The sequence below is a fragment of the Pipistrellus kuhlii genome, unplaced genomic scaffold, assembly GCF_014108245.1.
Source record: "Pipistrellus kuhlii isolate mPipKuh1 unplaced genomic scaffold, mPipKuh1.p scaffold_m20_p_13, whole genome shotgun sequence".
Classification (NCBI taxonomy): Eukaryota; Metazoa; Chordata; class Mammalia; order Chiroptera; family Vespertilionidae; genus Pipistrellus; species Pipistrellus kuhlii.
Genome location: NW_023425438.1, coordinates 9,905,660 through 9,933,232, shown reverse-complemented (window position 1 = coordinate 9,933,232; position 27,573 = coordinate 9,905,660). Strand labels below are relative to the sequence as shown.

General features: G+C 41.0%; 2 protein-coding genes across 16 annotated transcripts in view; one reads left to right on the top strand and one right to left on the bottom strand.

Moving 5' to 3' along the window:
- Positions 1 to 1,185: 1,185 nt before the first annotated feature.
- Positions 1,186 to 13,884, bottom strand: DPY30 (dpy-30 histone methyltransferase complex regulatory subunit). Of its 7 annotated transcripts, none has more exons than XM_045580557.1 (6): positions 13,760 to 13,884; positions 13,568 to 13,659; positions 13,388 to 13,459; positions 13,254 to 13,301; positions 1,697 to 1,775; positions 1,186 to 1,525 (listed from the first exon to the last, which is right to left on the bottom strand). In XM_045580557.1, the coding sequence occupies exons 2-6, from the start codon at positions 13,645 to 13,647 to the stop codon at positions 1,508 to 1,510; spliced, it is 297 nt and encodes a 98-aa protein (XP_045436513.1). In that variant the 5' UTR covers positions 13,648 to 13,659; positions 13,760 to 13,884; the 3' UTR covers positions 1,186 to 1,507. The 7 variants fall into 7 exon arrangements, with proteins under 7 accessions (XP_045436513.1, XP_036290737.1, XP_045436511.1 ...); XM_036434844.2 differs by lacking the exon at positions 13,568 to 13,659 and adding an exon at positions 5,539 to 5,681 and having other exon boundaries at positions 13,701 to 13,838; XM_045580555.1 differs by lacking the exon at positions 13,760 to 13,884 and adding an exon at positions 5,539 to 5,681 and having other exon boundaries at positions 13,568 to 13,674.
- A 7,027-nt stretch (positions 13,885 to 20,911) lies between these two features.
- Positions 20,912 to 27,573, top strand: part of SPAST (spastin) — a 41,620-nt gene continuing 34,958 nt past the window's right edge. For 2 of the 9 annotated variants that reach the window (XM_036434816.2, XM_036434818.2), the window contains exon 1: positions 20,918 to 21,626. In XM_036434816.2, coding sequence (XP_036290709.1) covers positions 21,206 to 21,626 — 421 coding nt within the window. In that variant the 5' untranslated portion in view covers positions 20,918 to 21,205. Of the gene's footprint in view, positions 21,627 to 27,573 lie in introns of all 9 variants that reach the window. The other 7 variants (XM_045580551.1, XM_045580553.1, XM_045580552.1 and 4 more) reach the window with 7 other exon arrangements.

Here is a 27,573-nt window from a genome sequence, read left to right as displayed (position 1 = left end):
TGTAGGTACATGTCTTAACTCCCTAACTAGCTAAAATGTGGTATAGCTAGCCTGTTATTCTCATCTATAAAATGGGGATAATAATATTCGGATGTCCCTAGGATTATGAGTTAATAAACATAGAGCATGGCATAGTAGGCAAACAGCAAACATTATTTCCAACCCTCCATACTTTTATTAACCCTAGTATTTCATGTAAGGGTCAAGGGCAAAAGAATTCCTTTAAAATTATAGAAGCATCACAGCAAAATAAGATTTCTTGGATTTCCCAATAAGTGTTGTTAGGAAGTAAACCATTCCAAATTGGTAAGACAGAGAAAGTTGAGTATCTTCAGTGAAAGGTTTGTGGTTAAAAGCCAGAAAATTGTTACATCCGAATTTCACAGTGAACAGATCTTTGGTATAGTTTAAAGCAGACAACTGGCTGATACATTAAAAAATAAATAAATAAAAAATTTAAGCCCTGTGGCTCAGTTGGTTGGGTATCATCCCAGTTCAATTCCTGGTCAGTGCACACGCCTGGATTGCTGGCTCAATCCCCCAATTGGAGATGTGCAGGAGAAGGCCTATTGACGTTCCAATCTCACATAGATTTTTCTCTCTCCCTCTCCCTTACTCTCATACAGGTCAAAGTGAGCAGACACCCCCAAAAAAAGGTCTGACTGGTTTTTTATTGTAAGAAGCAGCAATGAAGTTAAGTATCACAAATACTTCTGACTTAGATATAAGCAACATATTGGTAAAAGTGGGTTTCAATGCCCATTCAAACACTTACCAGTGTGGTCTTCAGCAAGTCACTTATCCTCTCCAAATCTGTTTCCTCATCTGCAAAATGGGAATAATAATATCTACTTCGCAGAGTTGCTATATTAGAGATAATTTAAGTAAAATAGCACTGCAACTGGCATGTAGAACTGCAACGATAGCTATTATATTATTAACATAAAGGTTGATAGCACAGGAGGAAATTATACACCCTCTGCACTTACACCAGTAATCCAACTTTATTGTGCATTAGAATCATCTATTTTAGTTGTTGATAAAAATTGGGTTAATATTCTATTAGATTCTGATGTATTTTCATGCTGTTGTAAAACTCCGCAGCATTCTAAGATACAAAAGTCATAAAAGTAATTGAACCACATAAATTACTTAGCATATAGAACAAAAACTACTTTACAATAATGACATTTAACAGTTTATTTTGAAGGTCATTTTAAAAACAAAGTTAAAGACAATCTGAGAAAAAATTGCACATAATACACTCTTTAAATAAGTATGGTGATTAAATCAAAATAAGGGAAATATGTTTTCTTCTGCATCTCCAAGAACAAGTTGTTGTCCTGACGGTTCTTATACTTCCAAAAAGGGATGGGGGAAATCAGGGCAATTAAAGCTGCCTCTTAATCATGTAAATCTATAGTAGAAACCAAATTTTTCTGTTCTTCCCAATCAGTTTCGATCTTCAAACTGTGCCTTGTTTTTTAAAAGATATGATGCTAGAAATTCAATGGGGTTTGGTGGTCTGTAAAGGAAAAGAAATCCAAAATTTAGAAATTTGTATTCTAGATGTGTTCATCTAAAAAATAAATTGTTCATAATAAAAATATGTCTTTTAAATTTTAGCTTTCTTTTTACACTCAAAGGCCATTTGTAGTAAATAAATACAGGGTGTCCCCCAAAACTGTATGCATACTTTTTTCTGATAGCTCAATTGTTTTTTCCTCTTCTGGTTTAACCCAAAGAAATTAATAATTACATTTTTGGGGGACATCCTGTATAGTAAATGAGACAGGTAAGCAGGTTAGCCAACAATGTAGTTTAAAGAAATTGAAATTTTTGTATGGCTGAAATCTGCTTATGAACTCAATTCTAAAACACAAGTTTAGAAAATGTACTAACAATGGGATGATAATTATCCCAGGGGAATAATGACTTGAGGGACCACAAGGGAAACTTCTGGAGTGCCAGCAGTGTTCCATTTGATGCAGGTTACATAACTTAGTGCCAGAAAATTCAGCAAGCAGTACACCTATAATATTCTTAATTTTCTTTATATCATCCTTCAATAAGAATACCAAAACTACATAGGAAAATGGCTGTAGCATCACCAAGACAGGTAGAGGAACTATCTAAGTGATTAATCAAAGGAAGTAGTATTCATTTGAACACGTTTTGTGTTGCTTTTTAAAATGTCATTTCTATTTTTCTTAAAATAATTTAAATCAATAGTAGTTCTAATACTGCCACTATACAACACACCTGAAAAGTTAAACGTATTTTAAAGTTTAGGGGTATAACTTCATACTTATCACTTTTGTATAAATAATTCTTGCTGAGAAAACAAGTCCAAAGATGAAAATGGGGGTAAAGCCAAAACCGGTTTGGCTCAGTGGTGGAGCATCGGACTGAAGGGTCCCAGGTTCGATTCCAGTCAAGAGCATGTACCTTGGTTGCGGGCACATCCCCGGTAAGGGGTATGCAAGAGGCAGCTGGTCGATGTTTCTCTCTCATCGACATTTCTAGCTCTCTATCTCTCTCCCTTTCTCTCTGTAAAAAAAATCAATAAAATATATTAAAAAGAAAAAGAAAATGGGGGGAAAACCTATTTAAACCCTACTAGGAAAAGGCATATTGAGAATATTTAATAATGATCTCAAAATATTCCCTTAGCACTTTAAACTATCTTTTAACTAGCTAAACATAGACAACATTTTTCAAGATTAATTTAATAAATCAAACTTCTTAAAAATTGTATATACTAATAGCATATAACTTAGGACTGCTTCAAATTTTTTCTTCTATCACGTAAATATTTAGAATTTCTAATTATTTTTTAGAGAGAAAAAAAAAATAAAAGATGTCCATTCTTCAACTGTCAGTAGAGAGCCCAAACTAAATCATATTTGCCCTAGCCAGTCTGGCTCAGTGGATAGAGCATCAGCAGCCTGTGGACTGAACGGTCGCAGGCTTGAATCTGGTCAAGGGCACATTCCTGGGTTTCAGAATTGATGCCCAGTGGGGGGCATGCAGGAGGCAGCCGATCAATGACTCTCTCTCATCATTGATGTTTCTATCTCTTTCCCTCTCCCTTCCTCTCTGAAATCAATAAAAATATATTTTTAAAAGATGTTTTAAAAAAATAAAAAATAAATCATTTTATAAATGTAACAATCTAAAGCAAATATTTAATGTTTACCATATAATTTATATAAACATGCCCGGCTGGAGTGGCTCACTGGTTGAGCATCAACCCATGAACTATAAGGTCACAGTTCAATTCCCACTCAGGCAGGATACACGCCCATATTGCAGGGGTGTGCATGAGGCAGCTGATCAGTAAGTCTCATTTTTTTTTTTTTTCAATATAGTATTGTTATTGATTTCAGAGAGGAAGGGAGGGGGAGAGAGAGAAAGGGACAGAAACATCAATGATGAGCTCTCTTAATAAGAAAACATCAAGTTCCTTATCAAATTATATGTTTACTAGTATTCATTTTGGTGGTTAATAGTCATCCAAGGATATTTTTTCCATTGATTTTTTTTATATATATATTTTTATTGATTTCAGAGAGGAAAGGAAAGGAAGAGAAAGAAAGAAACATGGATCAGCTGCCTCCCGCACGCCCCACTACTGGGGATGGAGCCCGCAACCCGGGTATATGCTCTGACCAGGAATCAAACCCTGACCTCCTGGTTCATAGGTCGACACTCACCACTGAGCCATGGCGGGCGGGCTCCATTGATTTTTAGTGAGTGTGAAAGGGGAGGGGGAGAGACAGAGAGAGAAACATCAATGTAAGACCAGCTAGGGCTAGTATTCATTATTATTCTTTGAAAACATAATCTGGCCGAAACCGGTTTGGCTCAGTGGTGGAGCGTCGGTCTGCGGACTGAAAGGTCCCAGGTTCGATTCTGGTCAGGGGCATGTACCTGAGTTGCGGGCACATCCCCCGTGGGGGGTGTGCAAGAGGCAGCTGGTCAATGTTTCTCTCTCATCGACGTTTCTAGCTCTCTATCTCTCTCCCTTTCTCTCTGTAAAAAATCAATAAAATATATTTAAAAAAACATGATCTGCACCAAATAAATGATGACTAATGTAACTTACAAAAATATTTTTTATGGGATTTGCTTACACAAAAATAATTTAGGTAGAATTTCTGGAGTAAAACCTATACAAAAAAAGAGAAAAATTATAATCTTGTTAATAAAGAAATTGAAACAATTTGACAAGCCCTGGCCAGGTAGCTCAGCTGTTCAGAGTATCATCCTGATACACCAAGGTTGCTGGTTTGATACCCAGTCAGGGTACATATAAGAATCAACCAATGAATACACAAGTGGAACAACAAATCAATGTCTGTCTGTCTGTCTGTCTGTCTCTCTCTCTCTCTCCCTCTCTTCCCCCGCCAAAATAAATTTTTTAAAAATTGGCAAAAAATGTTTATAATACTCATGCTGTTGAGGCTATAACAGTGAAAGAATTTTGGCCAAAACCGGTTTGGCTCAGTGGATAGAGCGTCGGCCTGCAGACTGAAGGGTCCCGGGTTCGATTCCGGTCAAGGGCATGTACCTTGGTTGCGGGCACATCCCCAGTAGGGGGTGTGCAAGAGGCAACTGATTGATGATTCTCTCTCATCAGTGTTTCTGACTCTCTATCCTTCTCCCTTCCTTTCTGTAAAAAAAATAAAATATATTTTTTTAAAAAAAAGAAACTTTTGGTCCTAGCCAGTTTTGCTCAGTGAGTAGAGCATCAGCCCACAGTCTAAAGCAGTGGTCGACAAATTGTGGCTGACTCGCAAGCCACGGTTTGCCACTCTGGGACTAAAGAATCCCAGGTTCAATTCTAGTCAAGGGCACATAACTCAGCTGCAGGCTCAATCCCTGTCCCTGGTTGGGGCACATGTAGGAGACAACCAACTGATGTGTCTATCTCACACATCAATGTTCCTCTCTCTGTGTATCTCCCCTCTCTTCTACTCTCTCTAAAAGATAAAATAAAATTTTGGACATAAATATGATACTAAGTATCAAACACCATAAAAATTATATCCTTTGAACTAGTAAACCAACTCTTAGAAATTTAGCATGTGAAAGTAATTACATAATAACAAAAGAGGCATGAAAACAGATAAACTGCCTGGTGATCTATAACAACAAAGGAAATTGAATTTAAATTTTCAACATGAGAAAATTAATTGTACTATTTAATTGCCCAAGTTAATTGTACTATTATAATTTAAATTATAATCATGAAGTCTATGAAGAGATATGGAAAAAAAACTTTGTTATAATATTCAGTAAAAAGGAGATATAAAACTGCATGTATACCATGATTACAAGTCTTTGTAAATATGGATATGATCAAAGACTTGTAGAAAAAACGAAGTGTCTGAACTGAGATTATGGCTGACTTTTAAAATGTTTTTAATATGCCTAAGTTCTTTTTATACGAAAAAAAATATATACATAACTAGTGATATTTCAGTTAGAAAAGTCATTCTCTGATAACTCCTTCTGCAGACACTATTATCTTACCTTTCCTTTGCAAGCACAGCAAGTCCCTGTAATAAGATAGGCACAACTGTCTGATCCAGGTAGGCACGAGTTGGCAAAGACTGTAGATCCACTTTCTGTTTTGATGACTTTTCTGCATTAATCTTCTCATTTTCTACTATCCTCTAGTGAATCCAAAAAATATGCATAATATTACAAATACTCAGATTATTGTGAGTGCTAAACAAAAAATAATGGAAACATGACGCTAACAGAAAAGGCAAGCCATTGACTAAAAACTGGTATTGAACTGCAAATCTCTTTGCCAAAATAAAATCAGACCCATCTCTAAATTTCATTCAAGTGTCTTCTGAGAGCACCATCTCTTTCTTTTAATGCCAGATCTCTAGATCCTACCTCTTTGTCACTTTCCTCTGCCTTTTTAGAAGTAAATACAAGTCCTCCTTTTTTCATGAGACTGCCTTCGTACAGTGTACTTCAAAAAATCTGGACATGCAACTAAGTAGCACTGAATCACAGTGAGAAAGCTAGTCCTATTTCAATTCTTTCATCACAGATAATATCAAGGACAAAGTTTCAGTTTGGTGCTAATGTCTTTAACACTTCTGTAACACTTGCTTAACTCTGTTCTCACAGAGAGTAGGCTTCAGGCTCAGAGCCTTCCACTGGAAACAAAATGCAGCTAAAATTACCACTATCCAATGAGAATGCTTTTCCATTTATTTATTTGTTTATGCATTTATGAATTTTTTTTTAAATACATTTTATTGATTTTTTACAGAGAGGAGGAGAGAAGTAGAGAGCCAGAAACGTCAATGAGAGAGAAACATCAACCAGCTGCCTCTTGCACACCCCCTACCGGGGATGTGCCCGCAACCAATGTACATGCCCTTGACCGGAATCGAACCTGGGACCTTTCAGTCCGCAGACCAACGCTCTATCACTGAGCCAAACGGGTTTCGGCAGCATCTATGATTTTTTAAAGTGAATAAAGAGAAAAAAAAAAAGTAAGTAAAAGATAACAATAAAAAAAAAAACAGGGAAAAAGAATAATATGGAAAAGATGATTGTGATATTCAAATGATGTTTAGGAAACAATGATTTAGACTTCCTACTCCTAAGAACCCCCAAATCTAAGGACTTTCACATAGATTCAACTGACATCCAGAGCATCAAAAACTACTTTACAGCCCTAGCTGTTTGGCTCAGTGGATAGAGCCTTGGCCTGCAGACAGAAGGATCTCAAGTTCGATTCCGGTCAAGGGCAGATGCCTGGGTTGCTGGCTCCATCCCCATTAGAGGGCCTGCAGGAGGCAAACGATCAATGATTCTCTCTCATCATTGATGTTTCTCTCTCTCTCCCTTCCTCTCTGAACTCAATAAAAATATATTTTTAAAAATACTACCCTAGTGAAAAATTTTCCGTTCTTTTGAAAAATTACCATTTTAGAAATTTAGAAATAAGTGGCTATCTAAAATACAGAACACTATTAAGAGCACTTCCATTTAAATGAACTTTTGCTCCAAACATACTCAAAGCGAATATAAATAAATCAACAACAGCCAAGACTGGTTTGGCTCAATGGATAGAGCGGAAGAGACAACAGCAGAGGAGGATCCAAGATGGCTGCTCAGGTAGACATCTAACTGCAGCAGCACACAACAATTTCAATGGAATACAACTAAAATGTAGAGTGGACATTGCCCAGAGCTACAGGTAGTCGACTGACTGAAAACTCTACAATAGGAAGGAGGGAGAAAACCAGAAGGAAAATCAGAGGAGCTCAATGGATAGAGCGTCAGCTTGGGGACTGAAGGGTCCCAGGTTTGATTCCGGTCAAGGGCATGTACCTTGGTTGCGGGCACATCCCCAGTAGGGGGTGTGCAAGAGGCAGCTGATCGATGACTCTTTCTCATCGATGTTTCTAACTCTCTATCTTTCTCCCTTCTTCTCTGTACAAAATCAATAAAATATATTTAAAAAAATAAAAAATAAAAAAATAAATCAACAACAAAACATTTCCTATATTTAATATTTTTAGATTTAATTTTATTTTGTAAAAAGTGAGAAAAAACTTTAATCGCATATCTACATAATATATACCATGCTTTCCAAAGATAGTTCCTACAAATTTGTAAGGCAGCAATTCTAATTTTGCTTATGATTTTTCAATGTAATTTTAGGACTTAATAAGAAATTTTCCTATATCTAGTAACAGAGCTATTTATTTGTCCATAGATTACTTAGTGCCCATCAGTAATTTTCAACAGATAATACCTATATACGACAAAAATTAGTCAGTTACATGACATCCCAATGCCTTCAGTAAGAAACAGCAATCCCTAACCAAATCCTATAAATACTGTAATAAACTCTTTAACCAAGTTCTCTCATTTGTTTCATTAAATATTTACTGAATTTTCACTATGTGCCAAATTGCTATGCTTAACTTTAGTTAAGATAAAGTCCTGAACCGATCTAAAAAAACAACTGTATCTCCAAACTACTATAAAACATAAATAATAAACTGTTAACAGTTTAGAAGAGTGATAGAAAAAAAGGAAAAAAATAAGGTGAGCTTATGATTACCCCAACTTACTGCTTCCTGCCTGGAGAACTTGTAAGATGCAATACAGGAAACCAAAGGGAATCAAAGCAGAACCCACAGTCTCCCTGGGTTGAGAAGAGAGTTGAAAATTCAGGGAGACAAAGCCATCTAGAATTCACATGGGAGGTAGCAAGTGGCACAGGAAAACACCTAAGAGACTGCCATCCAGTCTTCGGTGAGTTCCTATCCAAGCATGGGTGTGAGGAAACTACTGGAGGCCAAGGAAAAAAACACGTGGAAGGAGCACTCACAGGCCAGGAGTTCTTCATGTTTCTGTGACCTAGACTGGAAAACCTCATAACATATGAAGCACTGGATAGAATATAAAAGAAAAAGAAATGAAGCCTAAACTAAAGGCTGATCTGGTCCTACTTAGGGAAGAGCAAACCTCAAAAAGATCAAATTGTTTCCAAGTAACTATGTCCTAGGACCATGGTCGGCAAACTGCGGCCCCTTGAGTGTGGCTCTTCCACAAAATGCCACGGCCTGCCAAAACCGGTTTGGCTCAGTGGATAGAGCGTCAGCCTGCGGACTGAAAGGTCCCAGGTTCAATTCCGGTCAAAGGCATGTACCTTGGTTGCGGGCACATCCCGAGTAGGGGTTGTGCAGGAGGCAGCTGATTGATTGATGTTTCTCTCTCCTCGATGTTTCTAACTCTCTATCTCTCTCCCTTCCTCTCTGTAAAAAATCAATAAAATACATATATTTTTTAAATACCACAGCCTGGGCGAGTCTATTTGAAAGAAGTGGCGTTAGAAGAAGTTTAAGTTTTAAAAATTTGGCTCTCAAAAGAAATTTCAATTGTCGTAATGTTGATATTTTGCTCTGTTGACTGATGAGTTTGCCAACCACTGTTAGGACAAAGCTCAACAATGTTTGAAGGAATAAAAAGATTACCAGTACCCAATAAGGTGAAACTCATAATACTCAGCTTCCAATAAAATATTGCACATCCCCAGTTTGCAGGCTCAATCCCTGGTCAAGGGACATGCAGGAGGCAGCCGATAGATGTTTTTCTTTCTCTCTTTATCTCACTTTCTCTCTTCCTTCCTCTCTCTCTAAAATCAATAAATATATCCTCAGATGAGAATAAAAAGAAATTATAAAGCAGCAAAGCAGGAAAATATTACCCATAATGAGGAGCAAAATCAACTCAGAGAAACCCAGAAATGATATAAATGATAAAATAGGCAATGTTATTAAAGTTATTATAAGATATTCCTTCCATGTGTTCAAGAGTATAGAAGCACAAGTTAAAAATACTTGAAAATAATTTAAATAGCTAAAATTGTTTTAAAATTTCATGAAAACTAAATGTACAGATCCAAAAAACTCAATAAATCCTAAGCACAAAAAACAAAAATTTAAGAAGAAAAAAGAAAAAACAATTTTTAAAGTACACCAAGAAACAACATAATCAAATTATTTTAAACCTGTTAATAAAATTTTAAAAGACCTAAGAAAAAAGTAATTGAGTATGAAGGAGCAAAGACAGGAATGATAGCAGACTTCTTGTCAGAAACAATATCAGCCAAAAGACAGTGGAATAAATCTGCTCCCAGCAAAGATATCTCAAAAAATGAAGGCAAAGACATTTTCACACACACAGAAACTTAAAGCATTCCTTACCAGCAGACCTGAACTACAAGAAATGTTAAAGGAAACACTTCAGGTGGAAGAAAAACGGTGACAGACAGAAGTCTGGATCTACACTAAAGAATGAAGCGCTGCCTGAATGGTATGGTTCAGAGGTTGAGCTTCAATCTCTGAACCAGGAGGTCACAGTTCCATCCCGGTAGGATTGGGGGCTCAATCCCCAGTGGGGAATTCCTAGAGGGAGGAATCCATGGTTCTCTTATCATTGATGTTTCTATGTCTCTGTCCCTCTCCTTTTCTCTCTGAAATCAATACAAATATATATATATATTTTTTAAAGAATGAAGAGCCCAGAAATGGTAAATGTGTAGGTAAACGTGAAATACTCCTTTTTCTTACTGCTTAAATCTCTCTAAAGATCATTGAATTTTTAAAGAAAAATAAAAATAATGAAGTGTAGAATTTATAACATATGTAGAAGTAAAATATATGATAGCAATAGTACAAAGGCCAGGAAAGAGTAAATGAATGAAAGACTGCTGTTGTAAAATTCTTAAACTATAAATGAAAATATATACTACCACTTGAAGGTAAATTGTGGTAAATTAAACTCGCATACTATATAAATCCTAAAGCCAACACCTAAAAATAATTAAACAAACCAATAAAAAGAAAACCATTATAGAAAAAGCAGCCGAAACCCATTTGGCTCAGTGGATAGAGCATCAGACTTCGGATTGAAGGGTCCTGGGTTCAGACTGAAGGGTCCTGGGTTGGATTCCAGTCAAGGGCATGTACCTTGGTTGCGGACACATCCCCAGTAGAGGGTGTGCAAGAAGCAGCTGATAAGTGTTTCTCATCGATGTTTCTAACTCTCTCTCTCCCTTCCTCTCTGTAAAAATTCAATAAAATAATTTTTTTTAAAAAAGAAAGAAAATCCACTGTAGGAGAAAACATATTTGCAAATGTTATCACTGATAAAGGTTTAATCTCCAACATCTACAGACAGCTTATACAACTTAATAAAAGAAAGATAAATGAGCCAATTAAAAAATGGACAATAGACCTAAATAGAATCTTCTCAAAAGAAGACAGAAGGAAGGCCAAGAGGCACATGAAAACATGCTCAAAGTCACTAATTATACGAGAGATGCAAATCAAAACAACAATGTGGTACCATCCCACAACTGTCAGAATGGCCAACATCAAAAAATCAACAAAAGACAAATGTTGGCGAGGTTGCAGAGAAAAAGGAACCCTCGTGCACTCCTGGTAGGAATGCAGACTGGTGCAACCACTGTGGAGAACAGTGTGGAGTTTCCTCAAAAAACTGAAAATGGATCTCCCATTTGATCCAGTAATCCCACTCATAGGAATATATCCCAAGAAACTAGAAACACCAATCAGAAAGGATATATGCACCCCTATGTTCATAGCAGCACAATTTACAATAGCTAGGATTTGGAAACAGCCTAGGTGCCTGTCAGCAGATGATTGGATCCAAAAACTATGGTACATCTACACAATGGAATACTATGCTGCCATAAAAAAGGAGTTCTTATCATTTGCAGCAACCTGGATGGAATTGGAGAACATCATGCTGAGTGAAATAAGCCAGTCAATGAAAGAGAAACACCACATGACCTCACTCATTTATGGATAATAAAGAACATTATAAACTGATGAACCAAAAGATATAGAGACAGTAAAGCAACAAGCAGACTGTCAAATTACAGCGGGTCGGGAGATCTGGGGGAGATAAGAGATCAACCGAAGGACTTGTATATTATACATGCATATAAGTACAACCAATGGACACAAAACTCTGGGGAGGGAAGGCATCTATGGGAGGGGGGTGGGGCAATGGTAAGATATGTACACAGATAATAATTTAATTAAGAAATGTTTTAAAAAAGAGAGAGAAAGCAGCAGCAGCTGTAAAATTGTGGTTTCCAGACTTTCATATATTGCAAACAATTAGAAATAAACTAATACAATAAATAAAGAAATTAACAGGGTTAATTCTATTTTGCCAAGTAAAAAAAATTACTAACAAATAAACATAATTACTTTACTATCACCATTAATTCAAAAAACAAGCAGTTTAAAATTATAGGAGCAAAAAGACCAATCACCAAATAATGTATCATCATTGAACACCCACTCCATTTTTTTCCCCCCTCACTTTACCATGGAAATTGGACTGAGGGTTTGGGGGAAAGCATGCTGTTATCACTCTACACCAGCATGGCTCCAGCATCATATGCAAGCACAATCAAGAAAAGACCACTGATGCTTTAAAAAGATCTCTTAAATAACTAGAAAACAAAGTGGTGTGAAGTATCTTCACCTGATTCAGCAGAAGTTCAACTAAAAACTTATTAGAAAGAAAAGATTCTCTATCAGTATTTATTAGAAAGAAAAGATTCTCTATCGGTATTGATAACAAAGCAATAAAATTGCCTAGCAGTTTTATAGGCACAGAGTAGACATTCCACATGCCAGCAAACCCTAGGAGTTGGTCAAGATCAGCAACACAATTTAATTGTACTTTTAACATGTCAACCTGCCTAGGTTTAACTCCACTTACCTCTTGGAAACCTTTAAAGATACTCAACTTCTGGGTCTTTATAGGGCTGAAGAGATATGCCAATTATTAAGGATGTGCCTGACACATAGTAAAAGAGCTAAAGAAATACTAATAGCAGCTGTTACAATGATTATTCTCCTCAGAAATGCTTCTGCCCTCATTTGTCCAAACTTAATCACCAGAAATGTCTTTCCTTTCTTAGTAAAACGTACACAACTTCAGGAAGCCTCGGTTTTCCTAACCAACTCCACCCACCTCCTAGTAATTCATTTGTCCCAGAACTTATTCATTTACAAAGTAACTTCTTTTAGACAATAACCTCTTAGGACTTATATTTAAAAAACAAAAACAAAAAAAACTATAAAAGTTATCTTCTTTTCCATAGTTTTTTTCTCCCCCCCCCCACATTTACACTCTGAATTCAGACTTAACCATGTAAGGCAAAAACAGTATCTACTGTGTATATTATAGTTTCCAATGGCACCTGCTTACTGAACTCTGCAAAAAAATCAACATGTATTAAATGCTGACTACACCAACACAATCCTGCTACAAAGACAACGGGTTTCTTCATTTTAATGTGACGTTTTTTCCAAAGCAATATCCCAATATCTGGTGGCGAAACGATTCTAAGTCTCCACTAGCAACGTATGCATGTTTCTTTACATCACTTTCACAAGTTCAACCTCTTCACTAAAAATTAATATGTACGTCTGTATACCACTAAGTGTTAGTACCACTAATAAAACAAGCTACCAAAAAAAAAAAAAAAAAAAAAAAAAAAACAAGCAACCCATAATGTGATAGTATCTGCTTCATAACGATAAAGTTTCTTCCCTTATGCAAAGCAAACCTAGTTAAAACAGATCCCGAGGGTTTTTTTCCCCCCTCCCCAGCTCTTAAGAGACGTACAGAAACGGCATAGGAACTGGGCGAGTTACCTCCACGTTATCTGTGAGCCCGTACTCGGAGTGAGGGTTTTCTGCAACCTGGAAAACAAAACCCAGGTCAGAGCCCTCGGCCCCCCTCTCTCTCCGCACACCGCCGCCACGACCCGCCCGGGGCCTCCGGGTACCTGCGTCTGTCCCTCCAGCATCTGCTCCGGCTCCATGGCGGACCCTGAGAGTCACCGTCCCGGATACCAGTCCTGGAGAAGGAGAGCAAAGCAGGAGTGACCCAGCGACCCGAGAGACCCCACCGCGGAGACGCCGGGATGGAGTCCGGGCGAGCCCCCGGCCCCGCCCCTCACCCCCACCTGGGCGCCGGATCGCCCCGAGCGGGGGGGGGGGGGGGCAGTCCACGGCCGGGCGCCCGCGTCAGGTCCGGAAGCTCCATGGTCCCAAGATCCTACGAGGAGCGGTGAGAGGAGGGGAAAGGGGGCTGATTACCCGCGCCCGAGCCGTCCGTTCTCTAGAGCCGCAGCGCGCCGCCCGCTCCCCGCACGAACCGCCTCGGCCGTAAGTGACGGTTGTCGCGCGACTCACGCGCATGCGCAGAGCTGCCCGGCGCCCCGGGGCCAGGAAGCTGCCTCCCGCCGCCGCCGCCGCCGCCGCGTCCGCCGCGCTCTCCGCGGGGCTGAGCGTCCCGGGCGAGGTCTGGCCTCCGGGGCGCTACCTGCCGAGCCGCGGCGAGCACCTCCCGGCCTGCAGGCTCACCACCCAGCCCCGCGGGCGCGGGTTCGGCCCCGCCGGGCCCCTCGGTGCTGCCTGCAAGCTTCTGCCCGAGCTTTTCCTCGCGGAACCGAAACCAGTTCCTGGGAAATCTCAGACCCAAGCTCAACGGTCTGCGAAAGAACGTCAGCAGCGTTTTTTACTCTAAAGCTTTTCTTTGAGTCCTTAAGTCTGTGAATAGGACGCGTTGATGCTCCCTGACGTTTGTAGCAAGATGAGCAATATGCATCTTTAAATAGGTGCTGTCTAGGGAGCAGTATATTCAAAGAGTGACAACAACGTTTAACTTATTTTGTCTAGTATCGACTGTTCTGGACTCTTCTCATCTGCTTCTATTAGGTACTTATGGTATTTACCTCATTCTGTCTTACATTTTCTTTCAACAAAATTAGGCTGTGAGCTCTTCAGAGGCAAAGATCTTATTCGTCTTTATATCCGTTTGTTTGTTATATGTGACAAAATACACTTTCAAAAGGAGTGGACATAAATGGAAAGCAAGCACTGGTACCAAAGTTCTACTCTCTAAGACTTCCAGTTTCTCTTGGAGTCTTAAGAAGATAGTAATTAGAAATTCTAAAACTAGAATTCTAGAATCGAAGAAAATCTGTGCTTGACCTCCTTTTTACATGCTTGGTGCAAATTCCACTTATAAAACATTAATCTATTAGACAGGCAATACCTATTTAGGAAAAATACAGTATGTGTAGTAGAGAAACATTGATTTGGGAAAAATATTAAAGCCTAGTTCCTTCACTTGTTTTGCCATGTGAAATTAAGCAAATAGTTTAGCTCTTCTGAACTCATTTTTGAATAATAAACAGTTCCCTACACTGATATAAACTTTCCCTAAATGATGAGTAGCTGACTGTGCCTGAACCGTTTCTGCAAACAATATGATTTATGTCAAGCACCTGAATATTCCTTAGGAGTCTGGAATTTTGGTATGTCGTAGGCAGAGGTTGCCTACATGATCAACCGCAACAAAAACCCAAGCTCTTGAGTTTCTGATGAGTGCCCCTGGCTGACATTTCACATGTGTTGTCAGAACTTATTGCTGGAGGAATTAAGTATGTCCTGTGTGAGTCCAGTGAGAGAAGACTCAGATGCTGGTGTTTTATTTCCTCCAGATCTTGCCCCGTGTGCTTTTTCCCTTGGCTGATTTTGCTTTATATCTTTTTACTGTAATAAGTCAAACTGTGAGTATGACTATATTCTGAATCCTATAAGTCCTCCTAGCAAATCAAACCTGGAGGTGATCTTGGGGATTTAAGATATATAAAAATTACAGTGCCTACCCTCATAAATGTGTATTCTCTTGTTCAGCAAAGATCAGACATATAAGTGATACATATAAATGACAATAGTAGATATTGATTAAAGGTTTAGATGGTGTGGCTCCTATGAACCAGGAGGTTGCAGTTTGATTCCTGGTCAGGGCACATGCTCGGGTTGTGGGCTTGATCCCAAGTGTGGGATGTGCAGGAGGTACCCAGTCAATGATGCTCTCTCATCATTGATGTTTGTACTCTCCCTCTCCCTTACTCTCTGAAGTCAATAAAAATATATTTAAAAATTTAAAACAATTTTTAAAAGGGTAAGAGGAATGCTGAAGCATAAATTCTGGAGGAGTTCAGATGAGATTGAGAAAAATGTAAATAGGTATCTGGAGTGGTGTTGAACAAAGAATATTTAAGCAAAGCTAAGAGGGTCAGGGTGGAAATAACATATTATAGACTGACACATTAATGAAGACAAATGGAGAAACTCAGGCTTCCTTACCGGAATATAGGAATTGAGCTCATCCAACAAGATGTGGAGGAGAGCCCTAAACCGGTTTGGCTCAGTGGTAGAGCGTTGGCCTGCGGTCTGAAGGGTCCTGGGTTCAATTCCGGCCAAAGGCATGTACCTTGGTTGCAGACACATCCCCAGTAGGGTGTATCCAGGAGCCAGCTGATGGATGTTTCTCTCTAATCGATGTTTCTAACTCTCTATCCCTATCCCTTCCTTTCTGTTAAAAAAAAAAAAAAAAAAGTTTGTTTTTTTTTTTAAGATGTGGAGGAGGGTCTCAAGGATAAAGAAAATTTTCTGAAACTGCTGCAACTGATAGAAACCATGTTTGAAACAGACAACTCCTTTTATGTTTCCAATATTCATCGTTCTAACAATTCCCATTACTCTGCTTTTCGTGTGCCCTAGAGTAATCATGCCCACCATAAATCTAGAACTGTAAAGTTATATTTCCACGGACTTTGTTTAGAGTGTGCACCCTCTGATAATCTAGATTGCCATTTTAGGATATTCATTTATAATTCTGTATCAACTGACTCTGCTTATGCTTCCACTGAATCATAACTTTCAAAATCAAGTTGAGCAGGTTAAGTAACAATTTCTACTCCTACACCTACTACTATTTCAAAACTATGAGCTCATTCATACTTTCACCAGTAACAAATCCTCTGTAATTAGAGAATTTCAAACTAGTGTCTGTTTTGTTTGTTTGTTCGTTTGTTTTTTAAATTTTGAGCCAATATCAATTAAACAATAGATTCACATAAAAATCAGATTTCTGGTTTCTCTTTAAATGTTTTAGAAATCTGGCAACACACTTTAAGAAGAAAGCACCACTAGGCTGCACACCTGAAACTAATGCAAATAATGTTGAATGTAAACTAATTGAAAACTAAAAAAATTTTTTTTTTAATCTGGCAACAGAAAGGCAAAAATCAGATGGAGCTGAGTAACAGCTGTCCCATTGAATACAGAGATGCTACTCTTTCAGCTTCATCATTCCCATCATATATGGATTTTTTAATTTCACACCCATACATGGAACTCATATGCTATGTGTGACCACTGTTGCTGGTTCCTATTTGAGTTTTTTGGCCACTGCATTAGACTATAAACTTAATCTTATTCCCTATTACAATCCTGGCACCTTACTCATTGCCAGTCATGTTGTCTATGCATAATACCTATTTGTTGAACAAGTGAATCAATAATATGCACCACAATGTGGATTCAATAGAGGGAAATAATTGTCCAGAGTTGTGTTGTTGCTTATTAACACAGATACAGGATAATAGTCACCTAATCATTACTCTACTCCTACCATCCCTTGCCTTCAACTCTTTTGTTTTTCTTTCAAGTTTTCTGCCTTTTTTTCAGGATCGGTCATCTCCTCTGTTTGGTTCTAGGTTTGCCATTTTATTTTACTCTTCTCTTAATTTAAAAGAGGTCTTTTATATCTACTTCGAATAATCCAGAATCTTTCAAGCTGAAGTATAGGGTGCCTTAGGAGAGAAGTAGAGCTAAAATATCCAAAAGACTATTTGGTCTTAGTCACTTTGTAATTAGATTAATGGATTAAAGTGATAAAGTGACTGAATGTCCTGAATTAGTTAGCACAGTGCTCTGCTCCTCCTCTTTGTCCTGGTGAAACTGGCCCAGATTCCGCTGAAGATTAAGTGTTCTCCAAGGTCTCACCATCTGAAAACGGGAGGCTGTCAAACTTAGGTTAAATGGCTGAGAAGCTTAGCATCTCTGTCCAGGCAGATTATAAGGCCAGGGTAAAATCCAGGCCGTTTCCCTTGAGACAAATTTAGGAAGATGTTAATTAAGAAAATGGGTTTGACTGGGATGTAATTCCAAAAGGCAGAAAATGTGGACTGAAATTACTCAAAACTGAGATCCCAGTACAGTCAGAATTCTGGAATGGCTTTGCAGTTGTAAGAGACAAAACCAAAATTTATTGAGCCCTCTTCTGTTATGGCTATTATGCTGGAGGTTTTTTTGTTTTTTAAACATTTTATTGATTTTTTTACAGAGAGGAAGGGAGAAGGATAGAGAGCTAGAAACATCGATGAGAGATGTACATCGATCAGCTGCCTTCTGCACACCCCCCACTGGGGATGTGCCCGCAACCAAGGTACATGCCCTTGACCGGAATCGAACCCGGGACCCTTGAGTCCACAGGCCGCTATCCATTGAGCCAAACCGGTTTCAGCATATACTGGAGGTTTTAGATGCATTCTTTCATTTTGTAATCTAATTTTTATTCCACCCATTTCACAAAGGAGTTAACCAGTTAAATAACCTGTCCCATATCTCACAACTAGTAAGTGACAGGGCCAGAATTCCAAGCCCAGTCTTTCTGACTCTACTTATTTTTTTATTCATCTATTTAATTTAAATATATTTTTATTGATTTCAGAGAGATAGAAATATCAGTGATGAGAGAATTACTGATTGGCTGCCTCCTACACACTCCTACAGGGGATCAAGCCTGCAACAAGGCATGTGCTGTTGACCAGAATCATACTCCGGACCCTTCAATCCAGAAGCCAATGCTCTATCCACTGAGCCAAACCAGCTAAGGCCTCTTTTTTTTTTTTTTTTTAATGTTTTTCTTTAATAAACAACATAAACTGATGAACAAAAACAGATCCAGAGACAGAGAAGCATCGATCAGACCTTCAAACCTCAGAGGGAAGGTGGGGGTAAGAGGAAGAGATCAACCCAAGGACTTATATGCATACATATAAGCCTAACCAAAGGACAAAGACACCAGGCAGAGTGAGGGCATGAGTGGGGGGATGAGGACACATATGTAATACCTTAATAAAGAAAAATAAATAAATGTTTTTATTGATATAAGAGAGAGGAAGGGCCAGAACTGGTTTGGGTCAGTGGATAGAGCATCAGCCTGCAGACTGAAAGGTCCCAGGTTCGATTCCAGTCAACGGCATGTACCTTGGTTGCGGGCACATCCCCAGTAGGGAGTGTGCAGGAGGCAGCTGATCGATGTCTCTCTCTCATCGATGTTTGTAACTCTCTATCCCTCTTGCTTCCTCTCCGTAAAAAATCAATAAAATATATATTTAAAAAATAGAGAGAGAGAGAGAGAGAGAGAGAAAGAGAGGAAGGGAGAGGGAGAGAGAGATAGAAATATCAATGATGACAGAGAATCACTAATTGGTTGCCTCCTGCTCACCACCCACTGAGATCAAGCCCATAAACCAGGCATATTCTCTGACTGGGAATTGAACCATGACCTCCTAGTTCATGGCTCAATGCTCAACCATTATGCCACACAGGCTGGGCAGTCTTTCTGACTCTAATCCATACTTTTACCATACCAAAAAAAAAAATGGCCAAGGTACAAAAAAGCAGTCAATATTAAGCACATCTAGCAGAGTTAGCAAATGGGAAACCAGAGGCTGGAAACTCAACACCTGTATGACCAGGAAAGAAAAATAGCTCATCCTTCAGGGTCTAAAAATATATTTGTCATAATTAATAAACAGACTACATAAAATTGTTTTTTTTTCTGGAAGCCTAGATTTTTCTCTTAAGACCCTGAAGTAGCGTGTGTCATTAATGTTATATTGAGTAGTAACAGACTTATAAAGCCTCAAATTCCTTCCCAATAAGTTAAATAAAAAGGGAGAAAACAAGATTGTGTCTGCTGGAGATGGTAAGGGAAGGATTAATCAAGAAGATTAATACCAGTTTTAGTTGATATGACTGGCCTGAGAAGAGTGGGTCTCTTTTCCTCTCTGGCTGCTTGAGGATCAACTTTTATTATGAATGGCCCAGTAACTATCCAGAACAGGAAGTCCGTGACCAGCAGAAACAAATGGTCCTTGATGTCCTTCACCCGGGGAAGGCAATAGTACCCAAGACAGAAATTCCAGGAAAAACTAGCCAAAATGTGTAACTACACCAGTTATCATCTTTGTGTTTGGATTCTGAACCCATGGTGGTGCCCAGCTGGCATGGCTCAGTGGTTGAGTGTTGATCTATGAACCAGGTGGTCACAGTTTGATACCCATTCAGGGCACAGGCTCGATCCCATTCAGGGGACTGTCTCATCATTGATGTTTCTCTCTGTCTATCCCTCTCCCTTCTTCTCTGAAATCAATAAAAAATATATTGAGATAGAGAAACAGAAATAGAGAAATAGATTGAATAACTTATTGGCTAGGTTACATCATCAGGTGACCAGTTTAGGAAGCTGGCATCTCTGGGGCTCTCAGTGAGATGAAATGATAGACCCAGCTCATACGCAGTTCCTACCTTCTATTCTTGTGTGTCTCCACCCAAGATTCTTAGGAGAATATAATTGATTGACTAATCAATGATTCTCTTTCATCATTGATGTTTCTATCTCTCCCTTCTCCCTTCCTCTCTGAAATCAATAAAGATATATTAAAACACACACACACACACACAACAACAACAACAACAACTATGGAGCAATTACTGTGCAAAATTTAAGAATTCCCTTAACTTAAATAAATTAATTCTTCATCCAAACACGTATTAATTTAGTCAAATCTCTGGAATCGTTGACTTGATCCATTGAGCTAGCATTTCCGTTTTGGTCTCTACAATTGTTTCCCTTTCAGGTAGGTAATTCCCAGCTTGGTACCTATTGCTTCTGAGATGGAAATCAGACTAATCATCCTTTGAGACAAAAAAATGAAGTAAACAATTAAAACGATAACACTCCGAGATATAAGCCCTGCGAGCAAGCAGAACGGCCTCCAACCTCAGTGGTCCTTTTCCTGTAAGAAGTGGGGAACAAAGTGGCCACCTAAGGAGCTCCCAGGCGCAGTGAGGTCGGCCGGGCGTCGGCCCTGGTCGACGACGACGACGCAGAACCGAACTGCACACTGGGAACTGTAGTTCCACCGAGAAAGAGGGCCGAATGGAGAACGCCGCGCACGCGCACTAGGAGCTCTGGGCAACAAAGACAGCAGTGGGCGCGCGCGAGAGAGAGAGCCGGAGAAAGAGACGGGGGCGCGCACGCGCGTGAGAGCGCCGGAGAAAGAGACGGGGGGCGCGCACGCGCGTGAGAGAGCCGGAGAAAGAGACGGGGGCGCGCACGCGCGTGAGAGCGCCGGAGAAAGAGACGAGAGGGGGACGCGCACGCGCGGCCGCGGCTCTGAGCTGCTAGAGGCGACCGAGACGACAGGGAGAGGGAGGGGCGGAAGCCACCGGCCTCAGGACGCGGAGGAGGGGGCCGTGCTCTCGGCCGCTCGCAGAGAAAGGGGCGGGGCCGGCGGGCAAGCGGGCGGGGCGCGAAGGTGCCGAGCTCCCGGGACCGGCCGGCGCGCGGGGCTCTGCGGCCCTCGCCGAGCCAGCGGCCGCCGCCGTCGTCCCTCGGTCGCCGTCGGTGTGCGGGAGGCGGGTTATGGCGGCGGCGGCAGTGGGAGCTGTGGATGAATTCTCCGGGCGGGCGACGGAAGAAGAAAGGCTCCTGCGGCCCCAGCAGCCCAGTGCCTCCCCGGCCTCCGCCCCCCTCCTGCCCGGCCCCCGCGCCCGCGCGGCCCGCCCCCAGGCCGGCCCCCCGGCCGGAGACGCCGCATAAGCGGAACCTGTACTACTTCTCCTACCCGCTGCGGCTCGGCTTCGCGCTGCTGCGCCTGGTCGCCTTCCACCTGGGGCTCCTCTTCGCGTGGCTCTGCCAGCGCTTCTCTCGCGCCCTCATGGCCGCCAAGAGGAGCTCCCCGACCTCGCCGGGCGCCGCCTCGCCCCCGCTGCTGCCGGGGCCGGGCGCCGAGGCCGAGCTGGTCCGAGCCTTCCACAAGCAGGCCTTCGAGTACATCTCCGTGGCCCTGCGCATCGACGAGGACGAGAAAGGTACCCCCGGAGGGCTGGGGGAGGGACAGCCTTGGGGGAAGCCGAGGCAGGGCTACCCCCCTGCGGCCCTTTCCTGCGGGAGCAGGCGGTGCACCCTGAGAATCTGCTCCTCCCCGAGGGACCGCCTCCCCCGCACTCAGACCTTCATCATCCTCCGCCTTCATTCTCGGGTAGAACCTCTCCCGTTTCGGGGCACCCTAGTTGTCGGCTCGGTTTCAGACACACCAGCCTTTTCTTAACCCTCCCCATGACCCAGGTCCCTATTGGACACCCAGACGTGCTGGTGACAGGTGACAGTTGTCCTAGGGTGACCACACGGATCCTTTCTGGCGCTGCAGACAGTGTGTGTGTGTGGCTGCCTCTGAGCCAGGTTTCCAAAAGGTTTTGATATCGAAGAAGCTGTGGCTTGTGAAAAAGGCTCTTAATGAAAGCGGAGTACTGTAGTCCTTGGGAGGTGGGGAGGGGGAGGGGGGAGAAGAGGACAAATAATGACTTAATTTTGAAAGGCACAGCTGCCTATGATTACAGCTGAATTTGCATTTTGTAAAGTTTAACGACAGTCGCTTTATCCGTGTGATGACTACTGAGTATTTTTTCAGTAAAGTTCTGTTTTAGCATCAAGCTTTTGCCCCTGGCTAATTGGATGTTATCTAAGTCAGTATTCCAAGGTAGCTCTAAGTGTCTAGTACATTGAAATGTTACCATGAGACGTAAAGATTTTAAGATAATGTACGTTAGTCTTTCTCTGTACCAGGTACTGTGTGTGCTCTTAGCTTTGCATGGGTCATCTTATTTAATTCTCTTAGTCACCCTGGGAGGTGAAGGTGCTGTTAGTGCCATCATTTCGCAGATCAGCAAGCTGAAGCTCAAACCTCAGTGATTCCAAACCTTTGCTAATTGATAATGTAAATTTTTTTTATGGAAGACGATAAATAAATGCTGAGATCTTTTCCTCTAACTACCAAAGAACACTTTTCCACCACACCTCACTTAAGTACTCACTTGCATTGTCCTTTAAAAAAAAAAAATTGTATTGATTTCAGAGAGGAAGGGAAAGAGATGGAAACATCAATGGTGAGAGAGAATCCTCTATCAACTGCCCCCTAGTCGCCCCTCACCGGGGATGGAGCCTGGCAGCCTATGACCTCCTGGTTCATTGGTTGACACAACCACTGAGCCACACCAGGGAGCTGTCCTTTCTTTTTTTAAATAACAATCTGCACTTCATTTGTAGTCTGTCTCTCCACTACCAACCTCAGAAACTGATCTAGAATTTCTGTTTTGTTGAAACCTATTTCCTTTGTGGGGTCTGAGAGTGAGTAGGTTATAAGGATAGAGACAGAGATATTCAAGGTTTTGGACAGAGCAAAAGGTTAAGAGAGTTCAAGAAAGGCGAGACATTTAAGAAAAGAATGCCAGCTATTTGTAGAAGGAAGTGTTTTGTTAAGTGCTTCATTCTTTACCACCTCTTAGGAAGATCCAGTATCTCTTGGGGAGGGTGAAGAAGGGTATCATCAATCCTTCCTAGAGAAGCACTGTTTTATTGTAGTAGCCTATTTTTTTTTAAATATATTTTATTGATTTTGTACAGAAAGGAAGGGAGAGAGATAGAGAGCTAGAAACATCGATGAGAGAGTCATCGATCAGTTGCCTCTTGCACACCCCCTACTGGGGATATGCCTTGCAACCAAGGTACATGCCCTTGACCGGAATCAAACCCGGTCCCTTCAGTCCCGAAGCCGACGCTCTATCCATTGAGCTAAACCGGTTTCGGCTGTAGTAGCCTATTCTTACAGGGGCCTCTGAAGTTTACTAATTTAGGTCAAAGATATTATAGAATAGAGGAAATATGTTTTGCTTTATTTATGCTTTAGCTTCTAAAGAGGACATCAGAATGGTCTGTGATAACTCCTTAGTCTGAATTCCACAACCTGTGCATCGTAGTCTAAAATAAATTAGTTAAAACTTAAACAAACTAGATATATATTCATTTTCCTTTAAAAATGAAATAAAACTGAGTTTATATTGTCATGGTTTTTTTTTCTATCTAAAGTTTTTCTTTTGCATATGGGAAGTTGTTGTATTTGAGCCATAATCCAGTAGTTGTAAGTCTATTTGCCTCTCAGCCATCCTTAGACAGAACAAAACTTAATTCCAAGAGAATTTCATTCTCCCTCTTTCCCACTGCATTAAAATATATATGAACAAATAAAAATGAATTTGATAGGCAGTCTTTTTTTTTATTTTTAGTCCTCACCGGAGGATCTTTCCATTGATTTTTTAGAGAGGGAAAGATAGAGAAATATCCATGTGAGAGAAACACATTGATTGGTTGCCTCCTGCACAAACCTGGGACTCTTCAGTCCACAGGCCAAAGCTTTATCCACTGAGCCAAACCAGCTAGTGCAATATGCAGTCTTTAAAGGCTTTTTATCTCTGTGGTAAACCATTAAGGGGCTTGTAATGTCATGCACTGCCATTCCCCTTAGCAATTTAACTTAGTTTCTGAATGTACTGTTTTTTTTTTAATTGTTGAACATTTTTGGAAAACTAACAACCTATGATATCTATACATGGAAAAACTGAAATTTAAAGAGTAGCCCTAGCTGGTTTGGCTTAGTGTTGTGGTCGGCAAACTGCGGCTCGCGAGCCACTTGCGGCTCTTTGGCCCCTTGAAGGTGGCTCTTCCACAAAAGACCACTTTTTTTTTGAAGAAGTGGCATTAGAAGAAGTTTAAGTTTAAAAAATTTCGCTCTCAAAAGAAATTTCAATCATTGTACTGTTGATTTTTGGCTCTGTTGACTAATGAGTTTGCCGATCATTGGCTTAGTGCACATGTGTCAAACACAAGGCCCGCGGGCCAAATCCGTCCCGCCAGGCCTTGCAATGTGGCCCGCACCGCGCTGTCATCACTGCACTCTGCTGCGTTTCCATCACAATGACAGTTTATGACTGTTCAGTAAACCATTCGGCCCGCGATTTAGGCTGGATTTTAGATTTTGGCCCCTTCTCTGATTGAGTTCGACACCCCTAGCTTAGTGCATAGAGCATTAGCCTGTGGACTAAAGGGTCCCAGGTTCAATTCCCATCAAGGGAGCATGCCTGGGTTGTAGGCTCGATCCCCAGTAGGGGGTGTGCAGGAGGCAGCTGATCAGTGATTCTCATCATTGATGTTTCTCTCTCTCTCTCCCTCTCCCTTCTCTAAAAACAGTTAAAAAAAATATTTTTTTTAACTCACCATAGCAGAACCAAGAACAGAGTTTAGTTGAACAGATTAATAATTTTATATGTTTTGTTTTATATTCAGCAGGTTCTGTTTTACTAGTATAATGCTAACTAGAGGCCTGGTGCACAAAATTCAGGCATAGGTAGGGTTCCTAGGCCTGACTGGTTATCAGTGCTGATTGGGGCCTTCCAGCTGCTGGCTGGGGTCCTCCTTTCGGCTGACGGCCAAGGCATTCCTTCCCTGACTACTGGCTGCTGGCCTTTCTTCGTTCCAAGCTGCCCCCTGAGGGTCCGAGCACGTCGTAGCCAGTGATCAGACTGCTGTTTGAACTCCCAAGGGGACACTGCATATTAGCCAGATATAGATATAGATGTAGATGTAGATGTAGATGTAGATGTAGCTATAGATATAGAACCCCTTGGATACTTGGGAGAAAAGAGGAAGTTGTAACAGTGGTTCTTTTGGATTAACCAGAACATGATCTAACATATTTCACATGGCTCCTGCATAGACTAGCCTGAGATTTCCTAGATAATACAGTGCTGCAGGTTGTCTAGGTGTGGTTCGAATATGTAGGACTTGTATCAAAGCGAGAGCTTCAGTTTCTCAGGATGTTGTGGGGCTGAAGAATCTAACATCAAGGACAGAAATTGTTTTTTTTTCTTTTTTTTTCTCACGTTTTTTAAAATAAATTTTTATTGTTCATATTATTACAAATGTTCCTTCCCCCCCCCCCCACCATTGCTCTCCTCCACCAGGTTCCCACCCCACCCTCTGCCCTTTCCCCACTCCCCATTGTCCTCATCCATATGTGCACAGTTTATGTTCAGTTTCTTCCCACATCCCCCTCTCCCCTTTTCCCCAAGAATCGTCCGTTCACTCCCCTTCCATACCTCTGATTCAACAGTTAATATTGTTCATCAGATTTTTTTTTTTGGATTTTTTTTTATTTTATATTTTATTGATATTTTGCAGAGAGGAAGGAAGAGAGATAGAGAGCTAGAAACGTCAATGAGAGAGAAACATCGACCAGCTGCCTCTTGCACACCCCCTACAGGGGATGTGCCCACAACCAATGTACATGCCCTTGACTGGAATCGAACCTGGGACCTTTCAGTCCACAGACCGACGCTCTACCACTGAGCCAAACCGGTTTCGGCCAGATTTTTTTTTTAATTTCCTTGGTTTTTAGATTCACTTGTTGATAGTTACGTATTTGTTGTTCATAATTTTTATCTTTATTTACTTTCTCTTCTGAAAGAACCCCCTTCAGCAATTCATAATTCTGGTTTGGTGGTGATGAACTCCTTTAACTTTTTTTTTATTAGTGAAGCTCTTTATCTGACCTTCGATTCTGAGTGATAGCTTTGCTGGATAGATTATCTTTGGCTGTAGGTTCTTACTATTCATCACCTTGAATATTTCTTGCCATTCCCGTCTGGCCTGGCCTGCATGGTTTCTGTTGAGAAATCAGCTGACAATCGTATAGGTGCTCCTTTATAGGTAACTACCTTCTTTGCTCTTGCTGCTTTTAATATTCTCTCTTTGTCTTTTGCTCTTGGAATCTTAATTATGATTTGTCTTGGTGTGGTCCTCTTTGGATTCCTTTTGTTTGGAGTTCTGTGCGCTTTCTGGACTTGTAAGTCTAATTCTTTCACCAGGTGGGGAAAGTTTTCTGTCACTATTTCTTTCAGTATGTTTTCGATATCTTGCTCTCTCTCATCTTCTGGGACCCTCATAATTCTGATGTTGGTTTGCTTGAAGTTGTCCCAGAGGTTTCTTACATTATCTTCAATTTTCTGGATTCTCTTGCCTTCTAGCTTCTGTGGAGGAGTGTCATCTGGCTCTTTATGTTCCAACTCTTTGACTTGATTCTTGCAATCTTCCATTCTGTTTTTAGGACTCTGTATAATATTTTTTATTTCAGACAATGTATTCTTTGTTGATCCCTTATCATTTCTTGTTGATCCCTTATCATTTCTTGTTGATTCCTTATTAATTCTAGTTGATCTCTTTTCATATCCTCATAGGTCTTATCCATCTTTTCTAGGAAATTCTTGAAAAACCTTTTAAGCGTAGATTTGAACTCTATATCCAGTCGCTTTTTGTCCTCCATTTCTTTCGTTTGTGATCTATTTCGCAGCTACAGATGGGGCGGGGTTTCAGGGTGGAGCCTACAGCCTTGGCTTCAGTCAGCCCCACCCTATGCGACTCCTGAGACTCAGGGTCCTTCAGTGCTCGCTGAAAAGCGCCTCTGAGAGAAAGATGCCCTCGATTTTCACCTGCTGCCAAACAGTCTATGCTCTCCCCCAATGAGTCTGGTATTGGGGTTCAGTTCAGTTGGAAGTGGAGTTGGAGGTGGTGTTCAGAGCAGACTGGAGCCCCTGTCTCCTTCCCACCGGGGCAATCCCACGGCACAGCCCGGGACCTCCTTTCGCCGCTTCCCAGCCCAGGGGTTCCGCCTCGCAGCCCAGCTCCCTATGGATGAGCCTGGGTCCCAGGGTCTGGGCTAGAACTGGAGTTAGAGCAGTCGGAAGTGGGGCCCAGCACAGTCGGAGTTTTCTCTCCTTCCTGCTAGGGAAGGCCCGCCAGGCACTGGGCCTCCCTCCTATCCGGCTCCGTCCTCTCCGCGCGCCGCACGTTTCTCCGTACCTCAGGCTTTTCCAGCTCCTCCGCGCTTCCTTCTGGTTTTCTCCTTGCTTCTCGTTGTAGAATTTCCAG